General features: G+C 44.1%; 1 protein-coding gene across 1 annotated transcript; it reads left to right on the top strand.

The window, feature by feature from the left end:
• Positions 1-407: 407 nt before the first annotated feature.
• On the top strand, positions 408-10,226 carry LOC120990674 (zinc finger protein 585A-like). Its single transcript, XM_040419584.1, has 3 exons — positions 408-668; positions 8,971-9,907; positions 10,136-10,226. Exons 1-3 carry the CDS (start codon positions 416-418, stop codon positions 10,224-10,226), a joined length of 1,281 nt encoding a protein of 426 aa, XP_040275518.1. The 5' UTR covers positions 408-415.
• Positions 10,227-27,599: the final 17,373 nt, after the last annotated feature.

The following is a 27,599-nucleotide window of genomic DNA, read 5'->3' as shown; positions in this document are numbered from 1 at the left end:
TAGAAATTTGCCTCCTAAGCAGAGGTGTCATTGTGCCAGGACAATGTCCCAAATCCTTTCTGGTTAGTAGGGTCCTGCAGGGCCCTGACACTTATAACTGTATACTCATCCTCCAAACATGGACAAAAATAATATTTGCTGTCATAGACCAGAGGATACTTCGGGCCTGTGGTCTGCTAGTTGCTTGGACCACACTACAGGTGGTGAGGAGCAGAATATTGTTATCTGCCCCGATAACTAAACGGAGCTAAGAGGAGTGTCTATAGACGGATCTACAGGAGGCCATGTATTCAGTCACCGTGTGCTTGTGTCTCCACAGATGGATCCAGGAGGAGGAATCCACCAGAGAGATGTCCCCATCCTCTGTATTCCCAGGACTGTCCAGAGGAGAAGGTCCCAGGGAATCCTCAGGTAGATGGAGCTGAGCCCTACACACATCTATATAGGGGGGTCCTGCAGTCATAGAGGGGTCATAGATTGTGGGGGTCTCTTATTTGGATCTGTTACATTTCCGACCTGTCCGCTGTATTGTACTGAATTGTTACAGATGACAAATCAGGGAGAAGATCTGACTGATATTAAAGTGGAGGATGAAGAAGAGAAGATGATGGGCGATCCCCCGTGTAAGAGTGAGGTGGAGGAGGACATTCCAGGAGATGTCACCACAGGTGAGGAATCATGAATGGAGAAAGTGACTTCAGATTCTGTCCTTGGTGCCTTCAGGGCAGGAGGAGAATCTGATCACCGGCTGCTGCGCTGCTCTTTGTTTGGAGATGTCCCCATCACATCATGAAGGGTTCCCCTTATCCAGCTGATGGTGATCTCTGATCAGATTCTTCTCTGATCCCGGCTGTTCCTGGAGGACATGGCGGTCAGTCACATCCACACACCCACTGGGGATTATGGGGGCACAGCTTTTGTGTCTGTGCTATCATGATGGATACATGTACGGCATTGTGCAGGAATTACATGCTGCCAGTGACCTACATGTACCTCATTGTGGAGAAAAGGGTTAAGATCATGTACGGATATTTTGCATATGATCCTGGAGCTCCTGTAACATGTGACATAAATAAAACCATATCCAAATAATATCTGCTCTGTATTAAAGGAGTAGTCTCATCTCGCTGTTACTAAAGCGAGATGAGACTTAGTTCTGACCATCAGGTCGCTGGAAACAGAAGATTGCTCCAGAAGTCGCTGCTTCAGTATCTCCCCTTGCAATACATCAGAGCTACAGAAACCGCATCGAACAGCAAGCTGCAGTGTTACCCTAACTCGGAAACATCTTAACTTGCTGCACTACACATACCTTGCATTGCAAGGGGTCATTTATGGTCGGTTTCTGTTATAGGGACCCCTCAAAGTCACTTCAGAACTGAATTGATTTTTAAACATTTGGGGAAGAATTGATCTTTAAAACGCTGATCTTAATAAAGCCCTGCACTGGGGGTGGATCCGCCGCAGTTATGAAGAGGCGCCGGCCTCTTCATAACTTCTGCGTATCCAGCACCGCTTCCTAGCTGTCTTACATTTAGACCATTTTCTACGCCTAAAACAGGCAGAGAAAATGATAAATGAGATGGGCCTACTGTCCCGTCTTCACCAGACCCACTTTTTTAGCCCTGGCATGAGTGGAGCGAAGTCGCAGGTTGTGTCGCAAAGGACCTTTGCTTCACAATCTGCGCTAGAAATACGCTTCATTTAGGCATATTTCTGTTTAATAAATGACCCCCTTGGTTTTGGAAAGATTTCTTCTAAATTATAATTCTCCATCCTAAAAAAATGATGCTGACCTAAAGTAGACATATGGTAAATGTTAATAAAACTATTCTGTGAGGTGCTACTATCTTTCAAAGTTTTGGATATTTTGTTATTTTGGAACCGAAACAGAGTTCGGGAAATGTTTTTTTACAGTACAAATATATTTTTGAAGTTTATTACCAGAAGTCTCGTGAGACTTCGCAAAGTAATAACTTTGGCTCATCTGAGCCAATACATTCTAATACTGTACGGAGCGCTCGCTCTTTACAGTATTCAAGCAAAGTTTTATGCGAATCGACTTCGGATGTTTCATCCAAAGTCGATTCGCTCATCCCTATTGATAACCTATCCTCAGGGGATCAGCAGGGGTCCGACACCCGGCACAGCCTTCCCTTCATTGGTTACCTACTCGCCAGCGACATTGCAGCGGTGAGAAGCTGTAACTACAAGCCGTCCCATTCAGTTCTATGGTATGGCTCTGTAGTATTCACTTGAATAGGAACAAGCCATTCTACAGAAGTGAATGGGGCGGCTTGTAGTTACACTGATCACCGCTGCGATGTCGACGGCAAGCAGGTAAACAATGAAGAGTAGGCTGCTCTTGCACGGAGAGCGGCCTTCTCTTCAACCAGCTGATCGGATAAAGCAGCAGATAGAATTAGAAGCTGTAATTCTACACTGAAACTGCTGCTGGAAAACTGGGGTTCTCTGACTGCAAAGGCAGTTTGCTGGGAGCCTTGTAAAGGTTACCATCAAACTGCCTGCTAGGCTGTGTCTGAGGCACAGCTCAGCAGTCAACTTGTCAGAATCCCACAGACTGCAATAATATTCTATTGCAGTCTGTGGTAAATTAATCAGGACACTGTACAAGTCCCCTAAGGGGATTAAAAATTACAGTACAAAAAATAAAAATAACCTGAGATTGTCCCCAACCTGTTTGGACAGGATAAACACACAAGCAGAGACGGTACAGTAAGCTCTAATTAAGCTCCAACCTCTCCAGCGGCTGCCCAGGGGTTAGAGGTTACATGGGACCGGAGTGACTCTATGACATAGTATAGTTAGTTTCGATTTTTTAATCTAGTGAAAGGTCTTCTTTAATTAGTTGGTCGTTCTAAGCAATTACACTTACCAGTAATTGGGTTTTCTGGAAGTCCCCACGACAGCACCCATAATTCCCACCCTGTGTTCCTTGTTTTTTTTTCATCAAAGAGGTTCCTAGAAAATCACTGAAGGTGGAGGATTGGAAGGGGCTTTTTAAACCTCTGTGCTTGGGTGTTTTTTCTGTCCGAACAGGGCGATGACAATCTCAGGTGTGCTGTAGTGGAGCCTTTTAGGAAACCCAATTACCAGTAAGGCCTTGTTCACACTTCAGTTATTTGGTCAGTTATTTCCAGCAGTTATTGTGAGCCAAATCCAGGAGTGGGTCAAAAGCACAGAACAGGAGCAGATCTTTTCTTTATACCTAATCTCTGAGTAGACTTCATTACTGGTTTTGGCTCACAATAACTGATGGAAATAACTGACCAAATAACTGAAGTGTGAACTCAGCCTAAGGCCGAATGTACACGGCTGTGAGCTGTCCGTGGTAACACGGCCTGGATTCCTGCTGAGAGCAGGAGCGCACAGCGTCATTGGTTGCTATGTCCATTCAGCCTAAGCGTAATTGCTTACTTTTTAACGTTTACAAAAACAGGAAAGAGAGAGTAATTTGTTATTTTAATATTTTTCTATTTTTACATAACAGGCATCAGCATGTCCAAACCATTAAAATATCAATATATTTTTATTGGTCGGTGAATGCCATAATAAAAACGGTGCTTGATTTTTGGTCACCTGTTCTTCCTCCCCCCAAAAAATGTGAATAAAAAGTAATCAAAAAGTCATACATACCCCAAAATAGTACCTATAAAAACTATAGTTTGCCCCGCAAAACAGCACACAACTCTGTAGAGGGAAATATTAGAGGGGTTTTCTGGGATTTTAGTATTGATGACCTATCCTCAGGATAGGTCAGCAATATCAGATCGACAGAGGTCCGACACCTCCGCCAATCAGCTGTTTGAAGAAAAGGCTGGGCTCTGTGCCCAGGAGAGTGCATTTCCGGGCGTGTAGCGTCCTACCAGCGAGGATCGGGGGAGCCAGATGGTGTGTGCGGCAGCCCCAGTCCTCTGGAATGATCCGAAGATGCTTGCTTGTTCAAGTTCCCTGGTGGAACTATTAAAAAGTGTAAAAGAAAGAAAAATATATATTTTTTTTAAATTAACAATTTGAAAAATAATTTTCCTAAATGGCAGAATAAAAAAATATCGGAATCGCTGATTTGCCATTTTTTTGTCACTTCACCTCCCCCACAAAATTGAATAAAAAGTGATCAAAAAGTCATACAAACTCCAAAAGTAAGTCAGTAAAACTGCAGATCATCCCACAAAAAAAAAAAGTCCACACATAGCTCCATACACATAAAAAAGGTATGAAGGTCTTAATATGGTGATGCAAAGAAAACATTTCTTCCATTTAAAAAAATAAAATTCAGTATTAATTAACCTCTTAAGGACACATGACGTACCGGTACGTCATGATGTCCTGGTACTTAAGGACACATGACGTACCGGTACGTCATGTGTTGTTCCGATCACTGCCGCCCGGCCGGCAGTGATCGGAACCCGGTGCCTGCTCAAATCATCGAGCAGGCACCTAGGCTAAATGCGCGGGGGGGTCCCGTGACCCCCCCATGTCGGCGATCGCGGCAAACCGCAGGTCAATTCAGACCTGCGGTTTGCTGCGATTTCTGCAGTTTCTGATCCCTGCGGTCCCTGACCGCGGGGATCAGAAACTTTAGTATTCCTAAAATAGATCTGTATCCCTCCCCCTGCACCCCCCGAGTGATTTTAGCCCGGTGGGAGGTGCAGGGGGAGGGTTGCGGGCGGTGTGGGCGGTGCGGGAGGCGGGCGGTGCGGCAGGCGGGATCGCGATCCCCCGCCCGCCTCCCCTTGAATGATCGTTGGTTTCTAGTGGGGATACCAGGGTGCCAGCACATTGCTGGCACCCTGGTATAAACGGCTGACATCTGCGATGCGATGTCAGCCATTAACCCTTTCCATACAGCGGTCCGTACGGACCGCTGTATGGAAAAGGTTAACAGCGCAGGGAGCTCCCTCCCTCTCCCATCGGGGGGCTGCTGTGCCTTTGCAGCCCCCCGATGGGAGAGGGAGAGAGCCCCCAGAGAGCCCCCCTCAGCCCTGTGCTTACCCTTCCCCGTCTGCGAAGTTCTGAGCAGACGGGGAAGGTTCCCATGGCAACAGGACGCCTCTCAGGCGTCCTGCTGTCCATGGTGCTGAACAGATCTGTGCTAAAAAGCATAGATCTGTTCAGTGTAAGTAAAATACAGTACAGAACAATATATATTGTACTGTACTGTATTATACAGACATCAGACCCACTGGATCTTCAAGAACCAAGTGGGTCTGGGTCAAAAAAAAAGTAAAAAAAAGTGAAAAAAAAATAAAAATCAAAAAACACATTTATCACTGATTAAAAATGAAAAAAATAAAATTCCCTACACATGTTTGGTATCGCCGCGTCCGTAACGACCTGATCTATAAAACGGTTATGTTACTTTACCCGAACGGTGAACGCCATAAAAATAAAAAATAAAAAACTAGGATGAAATTGAAATTTTGCCCACCTTACTTCCCAAAAAAGGTAATAAAAGTGATCAAAAAAGTCGCATGTACGCCAAAATAGTACCAATCAAACCGTCATCTCATCCCGCAAAAATCATACCCTACCCAAGATAATCGCCCAAAAACTGAAAAAACTATGGCTCTTAGACTATGGAAACACTAAAACATGATTTTTTTTGTTTCAAAAATGAAATCATTGTGTAAAACTTACATAAATAAAAAAAAAGTATACATATTAGGTATCGCCGCGTCCGTATCGACCGGCTCTATAAAAATATCACATGATCTAACCCCTCAGATGACCACCGTAAAAAAATTAAAATAAAAACGGTGTAAAAAAAGCCATTTTTTGTCATCTTACGTCACAAAAAGTGTAATAGCAAGCAATCAAAAAGTCATATGCACCCCAAAATAGATGCCAATCAAACCGTCATTTCATCCCGCAAAAAATGAGACCCTACTTAAGATAATCGCCCAAAAACTGAAAAAACTATGGCTCTTAGACTATGGAGACACTAAAACATTTTTTTTGTTTTAAAAATGAAATCATTGTGTAAAACTTACATAAATAAAAAAAATAGTATACATATTAGGTATCGCCACGTCCGTGACAACCTGCTCTATAAAATTACCACATGATCTAACCTGTCAGATGAATGTTGTCAATAACAAAAAATAAAAACGTGCCAAAAAATCTATTTCTTGTTACCTTGCCGCACAAAAAGTGTAATATAGAGCAACCAAAAATCATATGTACCCTAAACTAGTACCAACAAAACTGCCACCCTATCCCGTAGTTTCTAAAATGGGGTCACTTTTTTGGAGTTTCTACTCTAGGGGTGCATCAGGGGGGCTTCAAATGGGACATGGTGTAAAAAAAAACTGTGCAGCAAAATCTGCCTTCCAAAAACCGCATGGCGTTCCTTTCCTTCTGCGCCCTGCCGTGTGCCCGTACAGCAGTTTACGACCACATATGGGGTGTTTCTGTAAACTACAGAATCAGGGCCATAAATAATGAGTTTTGTTTGGCTGTTAACCCTTGCTTTGTAACTGGAAAAAAAATATTAAAATGGAAAATCTGCCAAAAAAGTGAAATTTTGAAATTGTATCTCTATTTTCCATTAAATCTTGTGCAACACCTAAAGGGTTAACAAAGTTTGTAAAATCAGTTTTGAATACCTTGAGGGGTGTAGTTTCTTAGATGGGGTCACTTTTATGGAGTTTCTACTCCAGGGGTGCATCAGGGGGGCTTCAAATGGGACATGGTGCCAAAAAAACAGTCCAGCAAAATCAGCCCTCCAAAAACCAAACGGCGCACCTTTCACTCTACGCCCCGCTGTGTGCCCGTACAGTAGTTTACGGCCACATATGGGGTGTTTCTGTAAACAGCAGAGTCAGGGCAATAAAGATACAGTCTTGTTTGGCTGTTAACCCTTGCTTTGTTAGTGGAAAAAATGGGTTAAAATGGAAAATTAGGCAAAAAAATGAAATTCTCAAATTTCATCGCCATTTGCCAATAACTCCTGTGCAACACCTAAAGGGTTAACGATGTATGTAAAATCAGTTTTGAATAGCTTGAGGGGTGTAGTTTCTTAGATGGGGTCACTTTTAGGGAGTTTCTCCTCTAGGGGTGCATCAGGGGGCTTCAAATGGGACATGGTGTAAATAAACCAGTCCATAAAAATCAGCCCTCCAAAAACCATACGGCGCACCTTTCACTCTACGCCCCGCTGTGTGGCCGTACAGTAGTTTACGGCCACATATTGGGTGTTTCTGTAAACGGCAGAGTCAGGGCAATAAAGATACAGTCTTGTTTGGCTGTTAACCCTTGATTTGTTAGTGGAAAAAATGGGTTAAAATGAAAAATTAGACAAAAAAATGAAATTCTCAAATTTCCTCCCCATTTGCCAATAACTCTTGTGCAACACCTAAAGGGTTAACAACGTATGCAAAATCAGTTTTGAATACCTTGAGGGGTGTAGTTTCTTAGATGGGGTCATTTTTGGGTGGTTTCTATAATGTAAGCCTCGCAAAGTGACTTGAGACCTGAACTGGTCCCTAAAAATTGAGTTTTTGTAAATTTCTGAAAAATTTCAAGATTTGCTTCTAAACTTCTAAGCCTTATAACATCCCCAAAAAATAAAATATCATTCCCAAATCAATTCTAACAAGAAGTAGACATATGGGGAATGTAAAGTCATCACAATTTTTTGGGGTATTACTATGTATTACAGAAGTAGAGAAACTGAAACTTTGAAATTTGCAAATTTTTCCAAATTTTTTGTTAAATTAGGTATTTTTTGGTGCAAAAAAAATAATTTTTTTGACTTCATTTTACTAGTGTCATGAAGTACAATATGTGACGAAAAAACAATCTCAGAACGGCCTGGATAAGTCAAAGCGTTTTAAAGTTATCAGCACTTAAAGGGACTCTGGTCAGATTTTCAAAAAATGGCTTGGTCCTAAGGTGTAAAAAGGCTGTGTCCTTAAGGGGTTAAGATGCTAGAAAACTATAGAATGTAGTATCATTGTACAGACCTGGAGAATGAAGATAACTGTAAAAACAAAACCCATATGGTGGAATTGTGTTGTTTTTTTTTTTATTCCACCACATTTGAAACTTTTCTGCCCCTCTACATCTTACCCCGGGTTCACACCTGAGCGTTCTGAAAGGAGCGCTCTGTATGCGCGATTGTACGGGCGTTTACAAGCGGGCATACAGAGACAAGCGAACACACATTGTCGCGCGTTCCCGAAAGTCTATGTACTGGAACGCGCGACAAACGCCCAAAAAAAACGCTCAAGTACTTGTTTGAGCGTCGGGCGTTTTACAGCGCGATCGTACGCGCTGTAAAACGCCCAGGTGAGAACCATTCCCATAGGGAACCATTGGTTTCCCCTTGTTGAGCGTTTTACAGCGCGTAGGAACGCGCTGTAAAACGCTCAGGTGTGAACTGGGTGTTATGCAACAGTAAATGGTGCCATTAGAAAGTACAACTTGTCCCTCAAAGAGACAAGCCCTCACCCGTCTATGTGAATGGAAAAAATCAAAAAGTTGTGGCTCTGGGAAAGCTGGTAATAAAAACCGAAAATGGCTTGGTCCTGAAGGGTTTAAGGGATGAATGATGAAAGCAGTTTGTGGTGACAGATCCTTTCAAGTGAACGTCTTATATCAAAGTGATGGCCAATTGGTGCTCCTGGGCAAAATGTGTTGGCAGAATGTGGGGCTGTGACCAGACATGGTCAGGATTTTCAAATTTTTGAGTTTTATCAAGTCCTGATTTACCTTATGTAAAGTATAAAAGTCATGCCCAGGTGTAAATCCCTGAACTTTGTCAGGAAGCTTTAGAAAGCTTCATAAGACTAAAGCTAGGGGTGCGTTCAGAGTTAATGGCTTATTACTTCTCATTCCTGCTGGATCCCCTCTTAGCCTAATAGGAATGTTATAAGTTTGTCTACGCTGTAGTCTGGAAAAAGCTCACAATTTTTTTTAAATTTTTTATTTTTTTTATCTTAACAGAAAATCCCATTAAGGATTCAGAGGGAAACTTCATATTATCCCTAAATTATAAAGATGAAGATGTAATGCAGCTCTCTTCAGGGGAAAACCTTAATGTACATCCAGGACTTCACAGTGTAGATCTATTATATAATCCCCCTAATCATGAGGAACCTACTCCTGACCAATCACAGATTGTTACCACAATTACAGGTCAGAAAGGGGGTAAAAGTTTTCAAGGTGGTAAAGAGGTCACACACCGAGAAATTCACACAAAGGAGAGGCCATACTCCTGTTCAGAATGTGGGAAGTGCTTTACGAAGAAATATCATCTTGTTACACATCAGAGAAGTCACACAGGAGAGAGGCCATATTCATGTTCAGAATGTGGGAAATGTTTTACACAGAAATCACATGTTGTTATACATGAGAGAATTCACACAGGGGAGAGGCCATATTCATGTTCAGAATGTGGGAAGTGCTTTACAGATAAATCAAGTCTTGTTACCCATGAGAGAACTCACACAGGAGAGAAACCGTATTTATGTTCAGAATGTGGGAAATGTTTTACATCTAAATCTTCTCTTGTTACACATCAGAGATTTCACACAGAAAGATTGTCATATCCATGTCCAGAATGTGGGAAGTGTTTTACACGGAAATCAAATCTTGTTAAACATGGTGAAATCCACAGGGGAGAGAAGCCATATTCATGTTCAGAATGTGGAAAACGTTTTGCACGGAAATCAAATCTTTTTACACATGAGAATACTCACACAGGAGCGAAGCCCTATTCATGTTTAGAATGTGGGAAAAGTTTTGCAGATCGATCAAGTCTTGTTAGACATGAGAGAATTCACACAGGAGAGAAGCCATATTCATGTTCAGAATGTGGAAAGCTTTTTTCAGATAAATCAAGTCTTGTTAAGCATATGAGATTTCACACAGGAGAGAAACCGTATTCATGTTCAGAATGTGGAAAATGTTTTGTACTGAAATCACATCTTGTTACGCATGTAAGAATTCACACAGGAGAGAAGCCGTATTCATGTTCATAATGTGGGAAGTACTTTTCAGATAAATCAAATCTTGTTATACATGAAATATATCACATGGAAGGGAAATGATTTCCACAGATTTTAACATATAACCAAATTAAATTTCTCTGAGATCAACTGTGATCAAGATCCAAAGAGGAAAACCATTGTTTTGGATATAAGAAAGAGAAGAAGAGCCTTGTTTACTTCCAGAGCAGTGAAGATGAATTGTCCCCATGAACCTTGCTTCTTATCTCTGTATTCACACCTCCACCCACACTGCGGGAGAATTCAGAGGGACATGGGGAGAAGTAACGACGCTCCATGTAATAGTTTTATAACGTATGTGGACATATTAATATTTCATCTTCATCCAAACACTATTTACAGATAAAATCTTCTATTTGCTGAACGACAGCGCCACCATTGTCACTTACAGACATGCTGTGACCGCGACAGTTGCAAAAAATCCATCCAAGTTGAATTTTTCTGACTCTCAGTCGCAGCATGTTGTAGTGCGACACCATTGACTCTCTAAAAAATGTCACGCGAACACATGTCACAGTGTAGTTGTACCTTTTTTGTTGCGAGACTTATTGTCGCCATGTAGCCCTAGCCTAATTCTATACCTTATAATAGAACCAAAATATAAGAAAACATCAAAGCTAGGGCTACAAGGTGACATATGTCGCACAACTTGCGGCCGTAAAATCGCGCAACATTTTTAAAAAATGATTGTCAATGGTGCTGCGACTGTAACACGCCAGTCTTAAAAAAATCCATCCAAATTTTTGCACGAGTGTCATGGCACAGCGTGACTTCATTGACTATCATTACAAAAAATGTACCCTTTTTGTCGTGTGACTGATTGCACGACACATGTCGCCGTGTAGCCCTAGCCTAAGTAGATTATCAACAAAACAAGTTTTATTTCCTTTGACCCCACTATAATTCCCTTGATGTCAAATTGGAGCAAGTATTGAGCGGCTCCAAGGAGATATTGAAAAGGATAGAAGAGAGAGCGGACACCCTTGTCTTGTACCCTTTTGTTGATTAATCAGACCAGATAGGAAACCCGGAGGCTTACCCTACCCCGGCAGGCGGCAATCAGGCAAAGTCCGTAAAATACAGACAATAGGGCGGTGGCTCACTCTGGACGGAACTGTGGAACAGGTGCTGCTAACCCAAATTGGAGGGACACCCACCCTCTACAGAGTAAATTTGTAAAACTAAAATGATGGGCGAGCACACTTCATTTGGATCATAAAGTGCATAAAATGTAATTAAATCACAATATAAGTGGACACGTGTACATACATAAAAGTCAAATCGATCAATTAAAATACAATAAAACAATAAATGATACACTTGAAATAATCCAAGGATTATAAAGTTGAAAGGATTTTTTTTTCTCACTATGCTATGGTCTAATAAATGGTATTTCAACCAGAGTACTGTAAGACAATTGATGTCTTATAATATTCAAGATCCGCTTGTTAAATGAAATGAGATTGGAGATCCACTTGTTAAATAGAATAACTTAGGTCCTCCTATCCAGGAGACCTCTGATAACAGTTCTGTTTCACAGATATTTCGCAGTTATTTTATACTGGTATTGTGACATCAATATAGGTAGATGGTGTAAATATTCTAATTCAGTCTCTGCTCGACTGCATACGCTGGAGTATTCCTATATGTTTCCCAAATGTCGGGTGCCGATCATATGCACCAACTTGCTGAATAATATTGAGCAGTCCCGTAATCACTGTGGATATTTAGACTTGTATGTAAAAGCTTCTTACCTCCCTCGTTGTGGACGGTCTATTTCAAGCGTGAGTCGGGCGGCGCGGGACACTGCCGGCGTCTGACTTCGTTCAGCTGCAGCTGACTTACCCGAAATCTCACGAGATTTCAAAACGGGATTCTCGTCCGTCACGATGGAAAGGACACAGTGTATCTTCGGTATAGTTGCGATTATTGTTAAAGTCCTTCAATCCAATTTTACAGCATGGCCATGCTTACAGACGTGGAGGTGCTTTTCTTACAGGTGTGCGATCCGGCCCATACGTGTTTCGGGAACTCTCCTTCCCTTCATCAGTGGTCCGTAAAATATAATCCGAAGTCCGATACACAGAATGACAAGAACCAACAGAACGCCTTCGCTCAAACAGGAAACTAGACAAGCTAGGAACCTTAGTTGCGCAGGCGCCTTCTTGTAGAAGGAGGCGCCTTTAAATACCTCCTGCAGACCAGCTATAGGCAGGGGAAGATAGAGGGCTTGCGCATGCTGACTCACAAAGAGAGGAGAGACACACCCGCACACACCCTAAATACACACAAGGAACTGAGCCAGAGTGCAAGCTCTGCTCAGAGCCAGGAGGGAAATGCTGGTGGCAGGAATGCAAACCACAGTTAAGAACCCCGCTGCCTGCGCCTGTCAGCACGGCGTGCAGCAGCGGGAAGGAGTGAAGAAGCCCGACTCCCGTTCCTGCATGTGGGGACAGAATAGCAGGTACGGTGAGCTGGGCTAACATTGGGGCATTAAGGCTAGCTAGAGCTTCTTCAGATACATGGGGCAATTGCACACTATTAGGTAATTCTCGAGCTCGGGAGAGAGCATGTGGTTTCTGTTTAATTACTGACGCAAGATACTCTCTGAAGATCTCTGATATCTGTGCGGGATCTTTGTTACTAACTCCTGCTGCATCAAGCAGACTGTGTATGTTAATGACAGGACATTGAACCCTAGCCAAGTTTACCAGTAATTCCCCCCCCCCCCCCCTTGTTTCCAAATTTGAACAAATCAGCTGATTTCTGGTCTGCATACAATCTCACTGTACGTTCTAGGTAATGATCAATGTTATGTTTAGCTGCAACCCAGACCACCTTATTGCTTTCTGTAGGCCGTGCATAATCTACAAGTGGCTTGATCATACTTTGTAACACAGCTTTTCTCTGGGCTACCGTGTGTGAAATAATTTGCTCTCTCAATACCACTTTTGCCCCCTAAGTTTCTTGAGGAAGTCCTCATCTGTGGCCAAATTACCAGAAAGATGCCATAGGTAGTCTGTGCCTCAAAACGTATTTCAACACCCCCATTATCAAGGGGATATGATCAGATATAAGTAAATGGGAGATATCAATCTGCATAAAGGCTCATGCACACGAACTTAAAACACTGTGTGGTGTCCACATCCGTATATCCGTTCCTAGGCACCCACAAAAAAATAGAACATGTCCTATTCTTGTCCGCTTTACAGATAAAAATAGGACTGTTCTATAGAGGCCAGGACATTCCATTCCGTTAAATGCAGAACACACACGGACGGTATCCATGTTTTGCGGATTTGCAGTTTGCAGTCCGCAAAACAGGCTACGGTCAAGTGCATGAGCCCCCTACCGCTCTGGAAAAACTGGGAAAATCCAAGAAATAGTCTACTCTTGACCATGAGAGTAATGAGTGAATTCTCTCTCCTTGGGGATGTGATATCTCCACAAATCTGTTAACCGTATGGAGTCTAGAAAAGGTTTCAGTGTGAAAGTACCTGGATCACTCTAGAGCCCTAGTCTATGATGTCGTTTACCTTCTGACACATCATGTACAGCCTGAGATCGCCAGCTATCAATACATGGCCTTGTCCCTCTTGGAGGATGGTGCTCTCCATTTTCTGGAAAAAAGATTTTTGTGAGGAATTGGGGGAATGTCGCTGTCTCCATTTTGACTTTTAATAGACACCCCACCTCATCCCTATCAGATGATATTATTCTATGGTGTAATCTTTTGTGTAATAACATTAAAACCCCTGCCTTTTTTCACTCCGAGGGGGAGCCCAAAACTGTTCCCACCCAGAGTCTACGCATGAACCCAAAATCGGATTTCTCCAGGAAGACATAACTCCTATTTTCCTCTTGCCTCCACAACGGCACCACCTGGAGGTTACCCCGCCTCCTTAGGGACAGGAAACAATCAGATCAGTGCATAAAAGCCCCCTCCCTTTTACCCGATCCAGTTGTTTCCTGTCCCTCAGGAGTGCAGGATCGTTCAGTGCAAGAGGATTTGGTTTGTTAGCCTGGCTCTTGAACCGGAGAGCTGTGGCGGAAGGTAGGGGGCTCGGGATTACTGCTGTCCCTCCTACCTCTTGGTATAAGTCTGGCGGATGCTCGCAACTCTGGGCTTTTTTCCCAGCTCCAGGCGAGCGGAGCACATGGTATTGGACTGCAGTGTTTCCAGGGGCTAGGGATCACTGAGAACGGTTCCGCGGGCGAACGCATGCACAGTGTCTATGGAGCATTAGGACGTCATCACGCTGGAAGGGGGATCGCAACGTGATGACGTCAGCACGTGAGCACCATGCCCCGCATAAACCAGGAAGGGAACAGCTATATGGCTTTCTCTGCACTGTACACTGAGGTAAACCTCCAGTTCGGTTTGCAGCATGTCTCTAATCAAAGAGAGCGACGCTGGCCGGAAATCTTCAGATCCTCTCTAGCCCGGTAAGCCTCCTCCCGGAGGGTCCATGTGTAATGACCCAGAGTGCCATTACCACTCTTTGCACCTTTCTACTGTCTCCAATGTGCTAACTTATGTCATCAGAATGTATTTTATTCCATCACTAAATAATGTGCATGTTTATTCCTGTGAAACTGTTTATGTTCATGTAATTACCTTGTTTACCACAAGGTGGTGGCATTTCTGGCAGAGATGTATTATATAGAGTGGAACCCATCCATTCTATTCCCCTCTCTAGAGAGGGAGGAGTTTTAGCTAGTGTAGGTGAGTTCAAGCCTACCACTCCGGGGGAGAGGTTGTATGTCAAGCTTGTTTCCTGCCATGGGAAAAAGCAGGCCTCGTCCCTTCCAGACAGGCCCTGCCTATGAGTTCTGAATGGTTGCATGTCCCCTCCTGGGCTTGCATTGCCTAACAGCTAAGCTAAAGAAGCTTGAAGCCAGGAAGAAGTTTTCCTAGGATTACAGTTAGTCAGACTATAGAAAGCTAAGTTGCAGCCTACAACAGAAAGCCAAAGAAAAGTTCCTATTTAAGCCAGCCAACATAGCAGAGCTGAAAGAGTTCATATGTAGCAGAGCTGAGAGTGTTTGCCTGCCAGAACTTCATGCCGATGCTTGCTGGAAACCAAGACCAAGTCTGTAAAACTGTTTGGATTACCGTTTACTCAAGTAAAGTTGCATTGGAACTACATCCTGAGTCTGGACTCAATTATTCCTTCTTCGTCCAAGTTAATTACCCCTTTTGCACTGCTTCGGGCAACCACGTCTGGGATCCAAGGATATCTAGGTAGGAGCACTGTAACACGTGCATATAACACCTTCAGGGACATTGTAGGCCCACCTACACCACTCTGGCATTCCTACCCTGGGTATCAACACAACTATACATAAAGGGGACTCTATGTCCTCGTTGCTTAACTGCAAATGGCGTCACGACTACTTGCTCTATAAGAAGGACATACAAACCTCCTAAGGGGCAAGTGATACCCCAGACGTCGGGCCTTTTAACTGCCCGTTGCATCTCAATTGACGCCACACGAACAGGATTTGGACAGTACCCATCTGTGTGCCATACTATTCTAAGGCCTATAAAACTTACTGTGTGTGCCCTTAAGAACAGGATACAGAACTGTACCCAACTGTGTGCCATTAAGAACAGGATAAGGACTTTACCAAACTTTGTACCATTAAGAACAGGATTACGTACAACGTTAAAACTGTGTGCCTACAAACTTTATTAGCCTATTGGATTTACAAATGTACCTTCAAAATGTCTTTGATGTGTTTGTTGCGTGCCGGCGTCCAAAGAGTTAATCCACCATTTTTTACTTGCTATGGCGCAGCATCTTCTTCATGCCCAGAAGCAGGAAACTAAAGTAATGCCCCCAGCCAAAGTGGGAAACTCTAGCCCAGCCCACCAGGAGCGATGTTACTGCATGAAGAGGGAGAGAAAAAGCCACTCCCTGGAAGCTCCTCCTTCATTTCCTGTCTGTGCCCGCACTAGCGAAAGCAATATGGCGCAACGGAGAATTCGCCAGCCTGACTGGGGTGGACTGGTCTGGGGTGGAGAGGGCCCCGAAGCCGAGGAACCTGAGGAGATACACCTCTGCCAGTGGCAGCACTCTTCAAAAGAGGTACCACGGGTGTTCCCAGCCCGGGCTGGCGCGGCGGAGGCAGCTGGAGTTACCACTCCGCCGCCCAGCAAGACCGCGGCCTGCAACAGCCTTAACCCCGTTGTACCCCAGAGAGTCACGTCCTCCGCGTGGGATTATAGGAAGGCGGTGGAAGACTGGGTCATTGGCCTGCTGGAGAGAGCCCGAGCTGGCGACCCTAGGCTGGAGAGGAGGACCGGAACTGTGGTCTGGTTCTCCGTCGAGAGGGGCTCGGGTTTTGTCCGAGTCGACGAGACCGGGACTGAGTATTTTGTCAATAGATGCTCGCTAAAGCGTCCGCATCTGCCTCAAGTCCAGTACAGCCTATATAAAGGGGACCAGGTAGAGTTTACCCCTGTGGAGTCAACTAAAGGCCCCTTGCTGAACTTGCTGCAGAAGCCTATGGTTCCAGCGTCTGCCCCGGAGGTATGGCAGGAGGACCTATCTGCCATGGGGAAGGTTGGATCCTTGCAGTAAACAACTGGGGGAGTGTTCTGCTACCGTGAGCGACCTCAGCCAGAGCCCCTCATCTCTGGATTACCACCACCACCAACCTGTCAAGTGGGCTGTGTATCCACTTTTGTCAGCTCCTTCAAGCCCAAGACAGTCTACCAGTTACCCTGGAAGATGACTGCAGCCCCGGAGGATCGTCTGTCAGCGTCTCTGCAACCTGAGGTCTTGGACCCTTTCCAAATGGCCGGACCGTCTGCTCCCATTAAGCAAAAGATGGCGGCCCGGGTTCAAAGTGTGACCACCCGGTTGTTACCCGATCCGACCACAGGAGGGCAGTGGTGCTCCACCACTAGAGCCAGAATGGACTATAGGAGGCAGGACCGACCCCTAATCAGCTTTTTCAGCTCCAGCAGTGAAGAGGATGTCCCGTCCTTCTAAAGAGCTGATGTCACAGTACCTCCCGTGTCAGAGGTTAGAAGATCTGGGAGACTGGCTGCACGTGGGGTTAACTGACAGTCTCTTGATTCTCAGTGTTGTTGTTCGGTAATAACCACACCTCTTGTCAGGTGCAGCTTGTGGTCATTACTGCATTCCCTATTTAGTTTGGTCTCACACTTTATACCATGTGGTTGATATTCTCTGCTTGGATTTGGAAGAGTTGGTGTGTGGACCTTTCCTGTGTTCCTGCTCATCCATTTTCTATAAGATAAGTTGTACTGCCCTTTGTATTTGGTTGTTCCCTTGTGCTTGTTGTTACTAGGCCTCAGGGAGACGCTGGTTCATTCACCTGGGAAGAAACCAGTTGTCTAATGGCAGTCTATGGTGTCGCACTGCAACATGCTGCGACTGCGACGCAACAGTCGCAGAAAAATCCATCTCGAATGGATTTTCTGCGACTGTTGTGTCGCAGTCGCAGCATGTTGCAGTGCGACACCATAGACTGCCATTATAAAAATTGTCGCGCGACATTAGTGCAACAAAATGTCGCGCAACAAATGTCGTTGTGTAGACCTAGCCTAAGTTGACTTTTGAGGAATGGTGTCATTGGTTGGAAGGAGCGATTCATCCTATTACGGTAATTACCGATCACAAAAATCTGGGTTACCTGGAGTCAGCTAAACGTCTGAACCCTAGGTAAGCCAGATGGTCATTGTTTTTTTACCAGATTTAATTTCATTGTCACCTATCGCCCTGGGATTAAGAACGTCAAGGCGGATGCCTTGTTGCATAGCTTTCCTGGGGGGGGGGGTGATTCGGAAGATTCTGGTTCTATTGTATGAAGGGGCAGTAATTTCCTCCCTATATCCCGACCTTGAGGCAGAGGTGTTGGAGGCCCAGGGAGGTGCACCGGATTCTTGTCCTCCGGGGAAGTTGTTTGTTCCTTCTGAATTACGGCACAAGGTGTTCGAGGAACATCACTGTACAGTTCTTACAGGACACCCTGGGAGCAGAACCACGGTCGATCTCATCTCTCTTAGATTCTGTTGGCCGGGGTTGTGTAAATGTGTGGAGGGCTATGTGTTAGCCTGTAGTACCTGTGCACGTGCTAAGATGACACATACTCGGCCTTCAGGATCTCTACTTCCGTTGTCCATCCCGTCCAGACCTTGGACTCATTTGTCCATGGACTTTATCACAGATTTGCCGAATTCCTCAGGCAAAAATGGGATTCTGGTGGTTGTTGATCCCTTTAGTAAGATGTAGCACTTTATAGCATTATCAGGGCTACCTAATGCTAAAATTATTGCACAAGTGTTTGTTGACAACATCGTAAAGCTACATGGTATTCTCTCTGATGTGATGTCTGATAGGGGGACTCAGTTTGTTTCCAGATTCTGGAAGGCGTTCTGCACTCGCTTGGGGGTACAATTCTCCTTCTCTTCGGCCTTTCACCCTCAGTCGAACAGACAGACTGAGCGCACTAACCAGAATCTGGAGACTTATCTGAGATGTTTTGTCTCAGAGAATCGGGAGGAGTGGTCTTTTTTGTCTTTGGCCGAGTTCGCTATAAATAACCGTAGGCAGGAGTCCACTGATAAGTCACCGTTTTTTGGGGCATATGGGTTCCATCCGCAGTTTGGCACATTTTATGGTTCTGAGACTTCTGGTATACCTGAAGCGGAAAGATTTTACTCTTCTTTATCATCTATTTGGCGGAAAATTCAAAATCTGAAAAAGATGGGCTAAAAGTATAAACGAATGTCTGACAAGAGATGTATGAGTGGTCTGGACCTGAGAGTGGGTGATTCTGTGTGGCTGTCTACAAGAAACATTAAGTTGAAAGTACCTTCTTGGAAATTGGGCCCAAGGTTTATTGGTCCATATAAGATCTCTGCCATTATTAACCCTGTAGCCTTTCGTCTTGACCTTCCGCAGGCTTTAATGATTCATAATTGTGAGGGATGAGACCTCATCTTGGTGTCTGCAGCAAGCACTTTAAATTGTATGACCTCTCTGAAGTTAATAGATCAGAAAGTTTAACATGCAAAGTCTCTACAGGAAGTAACTTAGCCCCCACCTGTGCTATTTTCGATAGACTGAAACTGCTAGCTCTAACGGTTATTTTCTGTATTCTGAATCGTATGCGTCTGCGGTTAATTGACATTTATATTCTGTGTTTCTATAAGCACATATATGTACAAATATGGTCATGATCTTTATGAGATGTGTGTGTGGGTGGCTTTTCCACCCACTTCCTTGCCAAGACAATATATGATGAGCATTTTGTTTGAATAAAGAGAAAGATTTGTTTGATCACTGAGTGTCGGTCAATCAATTTTAAATGGGTACCCATTACTAAATCTATGGGCAATGATGATTTGGAACTCAGCATAAATAAGAATAAGGCTACTTTCACACGAGCGTTCGGGTGTCCGCTCGTGCGCTCCGTTTGAAGGGGCTCACGAGCGGCCCCGAACGCATCCGTCTGGCCCTAATGCATTCTCAGTGGAGGCTGATCCACTGAGAATGCATCCGCCTGCCAGCGCTCAGCCTCCGCTCCGCTCAGTGAGCGGACACCTGAACGCTGCTTGCAGCGTTCGGGTGTCCGCCTGGCCGTGCGGAGGCGAGCGGATCCGTCCAGACTTATAATGGAAGTCAATGGGGACGGATCCGCTTGAAGATGACACCATATGGCTCAATCTTCAAGCGGATCCGTTCCCCATTGACTTTCAATGTAAAGTCTGAACGGATCCGCTCAGGCTACTTTCTGACTTAGAAAATTTTCTAAGTAATAATGCAGACGGATCCGTTCTGAACGGATGCAAACGTCTGCATTATCGGAGCGGATCCGTCTGATGAAACATCAGACGGATCCGCTCCGAACGCTAGTGTGAAAGTAGTCTTAGGGGTCTTTGCCCCCACAATAATGTTTTCCAAAATCATTACTGAAGAGATATGTCGAACCTGCTGAACCGTCCTCCTTCCACCTCCTCCTGTAATGGTGGACGGTAATCTGGAATTTCAGATCGCCAGGATAGTGGACTCCTGAATTCTCCGTAGATCCCTCCAGTATCTTGTTCACTGGAAGGGTTACGGTCCAGAGGAGAGAATGTGGGTTCCAGCAGCTGACGTTAATGCCAGTCGCCTTGTGAAAGCCTTTCACAGTGCTGGATAAGCTCTGTCCTGGGTGTCCGGAGGTCACCCGTAGAAGGGGGGGTACTGTCACGGTACCTCCCGTGTCAGAGGTTAGAATATCTGGGAGACTGGCTGCACGTGGGGTTAACTGACAGTCTATTGATTCTCAGTGTTGTTTGGTAATGACAACACCTCTTGTCATGTGCAGCTTGTGGTCATTACTTCATTCCCTATTTAGTTTGGTCTCACACTTTATACCATGCGGTTGATATTCTCTGCTTGGATTTGGAAGAGTTGGTGTGTGGACCTTTCCTGTGTTTCTTCTCTTCCATTTTCTATAAGATAAGTTGTACTGCCCTTTGTATTTGGTTGTTCCCTTGTGCTTGTTGTTACTAGGCCTCAGGGGGACGCTGGTTCATTCACCTGGGAAGGAACCAGTTGTATCATTCCCTGTCACTACCTTTAGGGAATTTCATGGCTCCTAGGGTTTAGGTTCCGGCGTATGTATTTTCCCACCTTCAGGGTCTGTACATACTGATAGGAGTAAGGGCCAGGTTTAGGGGTTTCCTATGAGGTGACCGTTCCCCTCTCCCTAGCCTTGAGGCCTAGTTCTTTGTCTTTCCCCATCTGTTGTTATTCTGGTGTCCCTCCCCTCCCCACTATTCGTGACAGCTGGATTTCCTCATCATGTTCAACACTGAGAGCCACGGCGTGGACTACTCCCGATGGGTGAGGGCCTGTTGGCATATTTTCATGTTTTTATGTTTCAGGTTGCACCTCCGTTCTGCCCTCACCCTGAAGGTCATGTTTAGTTAGGACTCCCCCCAACTATGTGAGAAAAAGGGGCAGTAACAAATTAAAATCTATATTTTATTATGACGATTAAGAAATATGATGGAGAGCCCCTACTAGACAAACCACATAAACAATGACGAACAATAGTAAGATCACTTTAGGTCAGGTTCATTTAGGTCCATGAAAAGGACCCAAAGTGGAAGTGACCAAGATACATATACATTTAGAGGCCCTGGGTGGTGTACCCAAGGTCTACTGGTATGCCAATAGGCAGAAAAAACAGGGTGGGTCTTACCGGTAAGGATGCCCGGGTAAGGATGCCCGGGTCACCTGACCCTGAAACATGCATGCATGGTGCATGTTTCAGGGTCAGGTTCCGGACGGGGCCACCCCTTGCGGGGCCAGGACCTCGTGTTAGGTGGTTAGGGTTCAATAGGCCAAGTAGGGCAATAACAGGGTTAGCTTTTTCCCTGTTGCCCTCAGCCATCAAGACCTAACCGACTGACGGTCGCAACCAGGTTCAAAGACACCTGTTTTGAACAGTGGAGCACATGACCCGGGCATCCTTACCGGTAAGACCCACCCTGTTTTTTCTGCCTATTGGCATACCAGTAGACCTTGGGTACACCACCCAGGGCCTCTAAATGTATATGTATCTTGGTCACTTCCACTTTGGGTCCTTTTCATGGACCTAAAATGAACCTGACCTAAAGTGATCTTACTATTGTTCGTCATTGTTTATGTGGTTTGTCTAGTAGGGGCTCTCCATCATATTTCTTAATCGTCATAATAAAATATAGATTTTAATTTGTTACTGCCCCTTTTTCTCACATTCTTGCTTCACAGAGCAGTACACCTGAGAGAGGTGTCTTCGCACCTTCTCTCTCCAGGGACCACCCTCATTCTTTTCGACTCCCCCCAACTACCAAATATCCCTGTTGCGCACGGATTGTGCCAAATTTTCAGTTTTCCTCCCTTTTCAGGTTATTTGGGAGCCTTTGCTAACGGTTCTCATGACCTATACTGCTATCATTCCTACCCATGTGGATTACAAATGACATTCCTACCCATATGGATTAGAAATTCTGTTGTTACCTCCTTTAGACTACAAATAAATGACTGTTGCTCTTTCCCTTGGAATACAAAAAAAAGGACACCATTGCACTTTAAGTTCCAGTTCGGTGCACTGTAACCCAAGCACTGAAGAAAAGAAGATAAGTGACTTAAATGTGACTTGCATCATTTATTGCACTAATTGCATTATTAAAAATGTGCCTTGATTATTTTGCACTAACCTTTTTCAAGTTTCAGCAACGTTCAAGACCAATGTACCTATTGTATGCATTACTTTACAGGTGCCGCAATATGTTTCATTATGCACTTATTGTATGATATATACATTTATAATGTATTTATAATGCCAGATGGTCAGCACCATACTTGGTTGCTTACGGTCGCGGCTGGTACGCACCAATCAGGCCTTATCTTTTATAGCTCATTATGGATCACCTCTCAGTGCAGTCAAAACTAATGGTTCTTAACTCACCTCTTAAAGGGAACTTGTCGCCTGGATTTGGGGTATAGAGCTGAGGACATTGGTTGCTAGATGACCGCTAGCACATCCGCAATACCCAGTCCACATAGCTCTGTGTGCTTTTATTGTGTAAAAAAAAACAATTTGATAGATATGCAAATTAACCTGAGATGAGTCCTGTCCCTGACTCATCTCAAGTTAATTTGCATATGTATCAAATCGTTTTTTTTTACACAATAAAAGCACACAGAGCTATGTGGACTGGGTATTGCGGATGTGCTAGCGGTCATCTAGCAACCAATGTCCTCAGCTTTATACCCAAAATCCAGGCGACAGGTTCCCTTTAAGTTTGGGGGAAACAAGTGGTTATGTGCCAAGCAGATCTAACACCATCAAGGGTAACCAGCTGCTATTGTATGTGTTTGGAGTGGTAGGGAAAAAGGCTCCTCCTCCTAAAGTAGTCTTCATTGGAAGGTTTTGAGTGTGACTCATCCTCCTAGTTTACGCCTTGCGTTTAGCCAAGGTTGTGTATGTCCTAAGGCCTAGTGCACCGGCTTAGGACAAATGTTTAGCTACCTGTTTTATTCATCAAGGCGACGAAGCGTAGAGCATAATTAGGCCTTGTTGGAGGGGAATACAGGATAAAGCCACCTTTCTGTTTGCGGGCTTTCATTGCATAGTGGTGGGAATACACCCCCGCGCTTTCTTTGGTACTAGAGTTCAGGGAAACCGTTCTCGGACACCCTACTCTGTGGTAGCCGTTGCTATGTCAGTTAGTAACCGTATGTGTGTGTCTTATCCTTCAGCATTTAACTCTTATTATGGTACCCTTAGAGCTTATACGTATATATATATATATATATATATATACATCCCCTAAGCACAAGCCGAGGGTGGCGTGACTCTTAAGTAAGGGGGAACCTAATGACCCAGAGTGCCATTACCACTCTTTGCAACTTGCTACTGTCTCCAATGTGCTAACTTATGTCATCAGAATGTATTTTATTCCATCTCTGAATAATGTGCATGTTTATTCCTGTGAAACTGTTTATGTTCATGTAATTACCTGGTTTACCATAAGGTGGTGGAATTTATGGCAGAGCTGTATTATATAGAGTTGAACCCTACTTCCATTCTATTCCCCTCTCTAGAGAGGGAGGAGTTTTAGCTAGTGTAGGTGAGTTCCAGCTTACCCCTCCGGGGGGAGAGGTTGTGTGTCTAGCTTGTCTCCTGCCAAGGGAGAAAGCAGGCCTCGTCTCTGCCGGACAGGCCCTGCCTGTGAGTTCTGAATGGTTGCATGTCTTCCCCTGGGCTTGCATTGCCTAAAAGCCAAGCTAAAGAAGCTTGAAGCCAGGAAGAAGTTTTCCTAGAATTACAGTGAGAGTCGGACTACAGAAAGGTAAGTTGCAGCCTACAACAGAAAGCCAAAGAAAAGTTCCTATTTAAGCCAGCCAACATAGCAGAGCTAAAAGAGTTCAGATGTAGCAGAGCTGAGAGTGTTTGCCTGCCAGAACTTTGTGCCAAAGCTTGCTGGAAACCAAGACCAAGTCTGTAAAACTGTTTGGATTACCGTTTACTCAAGTAAAGCTGCATTGGAACTACATCCTGAGTCTGGACTCAATTAACCCTTCCATTGCACCAGATATTGCACTTTACCTCTGAAAATTCACTTTACCTCTGAGTCCAACATTTTCTCAATAATGTATTCTTTCTCCCCTTGGACTTTTACTGTTGCAGGAGGCTGATTTCTCCCTGGAAAGGGGCTTTTATTAAATAGCTTGAACAATGACACGTGGAACACAGGGTGTATTTTCAATCTGTTAGGAAGTTTGAGACGGAAGGAAACTTGGTTAACTTGTGCAGAAATCTGGAAAGGTCCTATGAATTTTTGACCCAATTTTGGAGATTGAACAGGTGTTTTCATATTTTTAGTAGATAGCCAACCTTTATCACCACCTTTAAAGGCAGGAGGAACTTTGCGATGTTTTTCAGCTGCTTTCTTATAGTCTTCTTGGGCTGCCTGTAGCATCTCTATTAGTTTCCTCTGGGTTTCTTGCAATTTCGTTAGTCTGTGAGTAACAGCAGGCATAGATGTACTAAGAGGGAGGTTAGGAATAAATACTGGATGTAAGCCAAAGTTAGCAAAGAATTGACTTAGAGATGTAGCACTATGTTTGGAGTTGTTGTAGGCAAATTCTGCTGTTGGTAAATAGTCCACCCAATCATCTTGGAGGTGGGAAATAAAACAGCGGAGGTATTGTTCAAGAGTTTGGTTTGTCCTTTCCCTCTGGCCATTGGACTGCGGATTAAAAGCAGAAGACAAATTAACTGTAACTCCCAAAGCTGTACAGAAGTTCTTCCAAAATCTTGATGTGAACACTAGTGTTGAGCGAGCATGCTCGGCCGAACACCACGTGTGCTCGAGGGCGATGCTTGAGAAGGTCACCGTTCTTTTCCACATAAGGGGAGGCCCATGCAAGAGCTTCTTTTGTCAGAAGATTGATGATAAATAGCACTTTTTTCCTGTCTGACTAGTAAAAGGAGCAGGTTGCATTTGGAAGTATATGCGGCATTGATTAAGGAATCCTTGGTAATGGTGACAATCCCCACTGAACTTTAAAGGCTGAGGCATACAGGTATTTAAATCTGAGCCTGAGTTGCGCATATCCAGAAGTTGTTTTTGAGGTTCAATTATTTCTTGTTGTTCCAGCACCAGGGTTTGTAACTTAGAAATTTTTTCTTGGTAAGCAGAACCAAATTCTTGAAGCTCAGCCACTTGTTGTCTCAAGGTGGTCACAACAGAATCCACTTTTGGGCGAGATTATTTTGCGGTCCGGGTCTGGTACAGAGTCTTTTATTGCAACTACTTGGGGTAATTGCAAGGCCGATAACGTAGTCAGGAGGAAGCCAGAGGTCGATGCACAAGATGAGCGTCAGAATTCGAGCAGAGCAGGAGAGACTAGCTTGATTACAGGCTGAGAGCACAATAATCTCACAAGGCAGGAAGTGCAAGGCTGGGTTTAAATAGGATGTTTAATCAGGGAACACGGTGGAGCAAATGAGAGAGGCGGGAACTGAAACTAGAGGCACCGGGAACTAGGCTTCAGTTCAGCACAGGAGCTGTCCAGAAAGCTGACTAGCTCAGTTGGAATAGCTGCAGCCTGGGAGACAGGAGTCCCTGGGTTCAAGTCCTGACAACAGGAGAGAACACAGGAGAGGTGAGAACTGATTATCTATCATCACTAGAACACCTTGCTCATCACTGGTTATAGTATAAGGACAGGAGAGAACACAGGAGAAGTGAGAACTGATTATCTATCATCACTAGAACATCCTTATCGCTGATTATAGTATAAGGACAAGGGAAAACACAGGAGAGGTGAGAACTGATTATATATCATCACTAGAACACCTTGCTTATCACTGGTTATAGTATAAGGACAGGAGAGAACACAGGAGAAGTGAGAACTGATTATCATCACTAGAACATCCTTATCGCTGATTATAGTATAAGGACAAGGGAAAACACAGGAGAGGTGAGAACTGATTATATATCATCACTAGAACACCCTGCTTATCACTGTGTATAGTATAAGAACAGGAGAGAACACAGGAGAGGCGAGAACTGATTATCATCACTAGAACACCTTGCTTATCACTTGTTATAGTGTAAGGACAGGAGGGGTGAGAACTGATTATCTATCATCACTAGAATACCCTGCTTATCATTGGTTATAGTATAAGGACAGGAGAGGTGAGAACTGATTATCTGTCACCACTAGAACACCCTGCTTATCACTGTGTATAGTAACACAGGAGAGGTGAGATTAAATTGATAGAACATAAAATATATTAATGATTAATTTCTAATATTTTCTAAATTTATGTAGAAGTTAATAACTTATTTACACAACATTAATAACATAATACTTATTTAAGTGGAGTTGGTACATTTCTACTGACTCCAAGACCATCCAAAACTAGCTTCTAATCTACAGCGTTGAATTTCAGTGTCAGGGCCTGCGAGCACAAGAGAGATGTCCTGCTCCATGAGCAGCAAGCCAGCCTCCCTCCATAACTGTCTTACTGTTGAGAATGGGGTTTTCAGTGATCTCAGGGGTTCCTGTCCAGCAGGGCAGCAGTCCGTGTCATGGTGCTATTGTGGGCTCACAGAAAATATCAGATATTTTTTCTTTTGTTTTCCTAATTCGTGATAACAGCTCCTTAGGAGAAAAAAATTGTATTCCCGTGAAAAGGAGACTTGGAGGGGGAAAAAGAAGTTCAGATTTCTCCTAACACCTTGGTGCCTCCTGGGGGAGAGACACTAGAGGTAGTTGTTTTTACTTCCTCCATATACTGTTTGACTCAAAAAAAGTTTTCACTTTGGGTTCTCACTGTAGAAATTTACCTTATAAGCAGAGGTGTCATTGTGCCAGGACAGTGTCCTAAAACCTTTCTGGTTGGTAGGGTGCTGCAGGGCCCTGAAACGTATAACTGTATACCCATCCTCCAAACATGGACAAAATAATTTTTGCTGTCGTAGACCACAGCCTACTTCTGGCCTGTGGTCTGCTAGGTGCTGGGCCCTTGGCACAGGGGATGAGGAGCAGAATATTGTTATTTCCCCCTGATAACTAAACCTAGAAGTGAAGGAGCTGAGAGAAGTGTCTGATCTATAGACAGATCTACAGGAGGCCATGTATTCAGTCACTGTGTGCTTGAGTCTCCACAGATGGATCCAGGAGGAGAAATCCACCAGAGAGATGTCCCCGTCCTCTGTATTCCCAGGACTGTCCAGATGAGAAGGTCCCAGAGAATCCTCAGGTAGATGGAGCTGGGGCCCTATACACATCTACAGTTGCAAGAAAAAGTATGTGAACCCTTTGGAATGATATGGATTTCTGCACAAATTGGTCATAAAATGTGATCTGATCTTCATCTAAATCACAACAATAGACAATCACAGTCTGCTTAAACTAATAACACACAAAGAATTAAATGTTACCATGTTTTTATTGAACACACCATGTAAACATTCACAGTGCAGGTGGAAAAAGTATGTGAACCCTTGGATTTAATAACTGGTTGAACCTCCTT

Source organism: Bufo bufo, chromosome 2 (genome assembly GCF_905171765.1).
Source record: "Bufo bufo chromosome 2, aBufBuf1.1, whole genome shotgun sequence".
NCBI lineage: Eukaryota > Metazoa > Chordata > Amphibia > Anura > Bufonidae > Bufo > Bufo bufo.
Note: the sequence above shows the minus strand (reverse complement) of the source record. Positions and strands in the feature narration are given on the sequence as shown.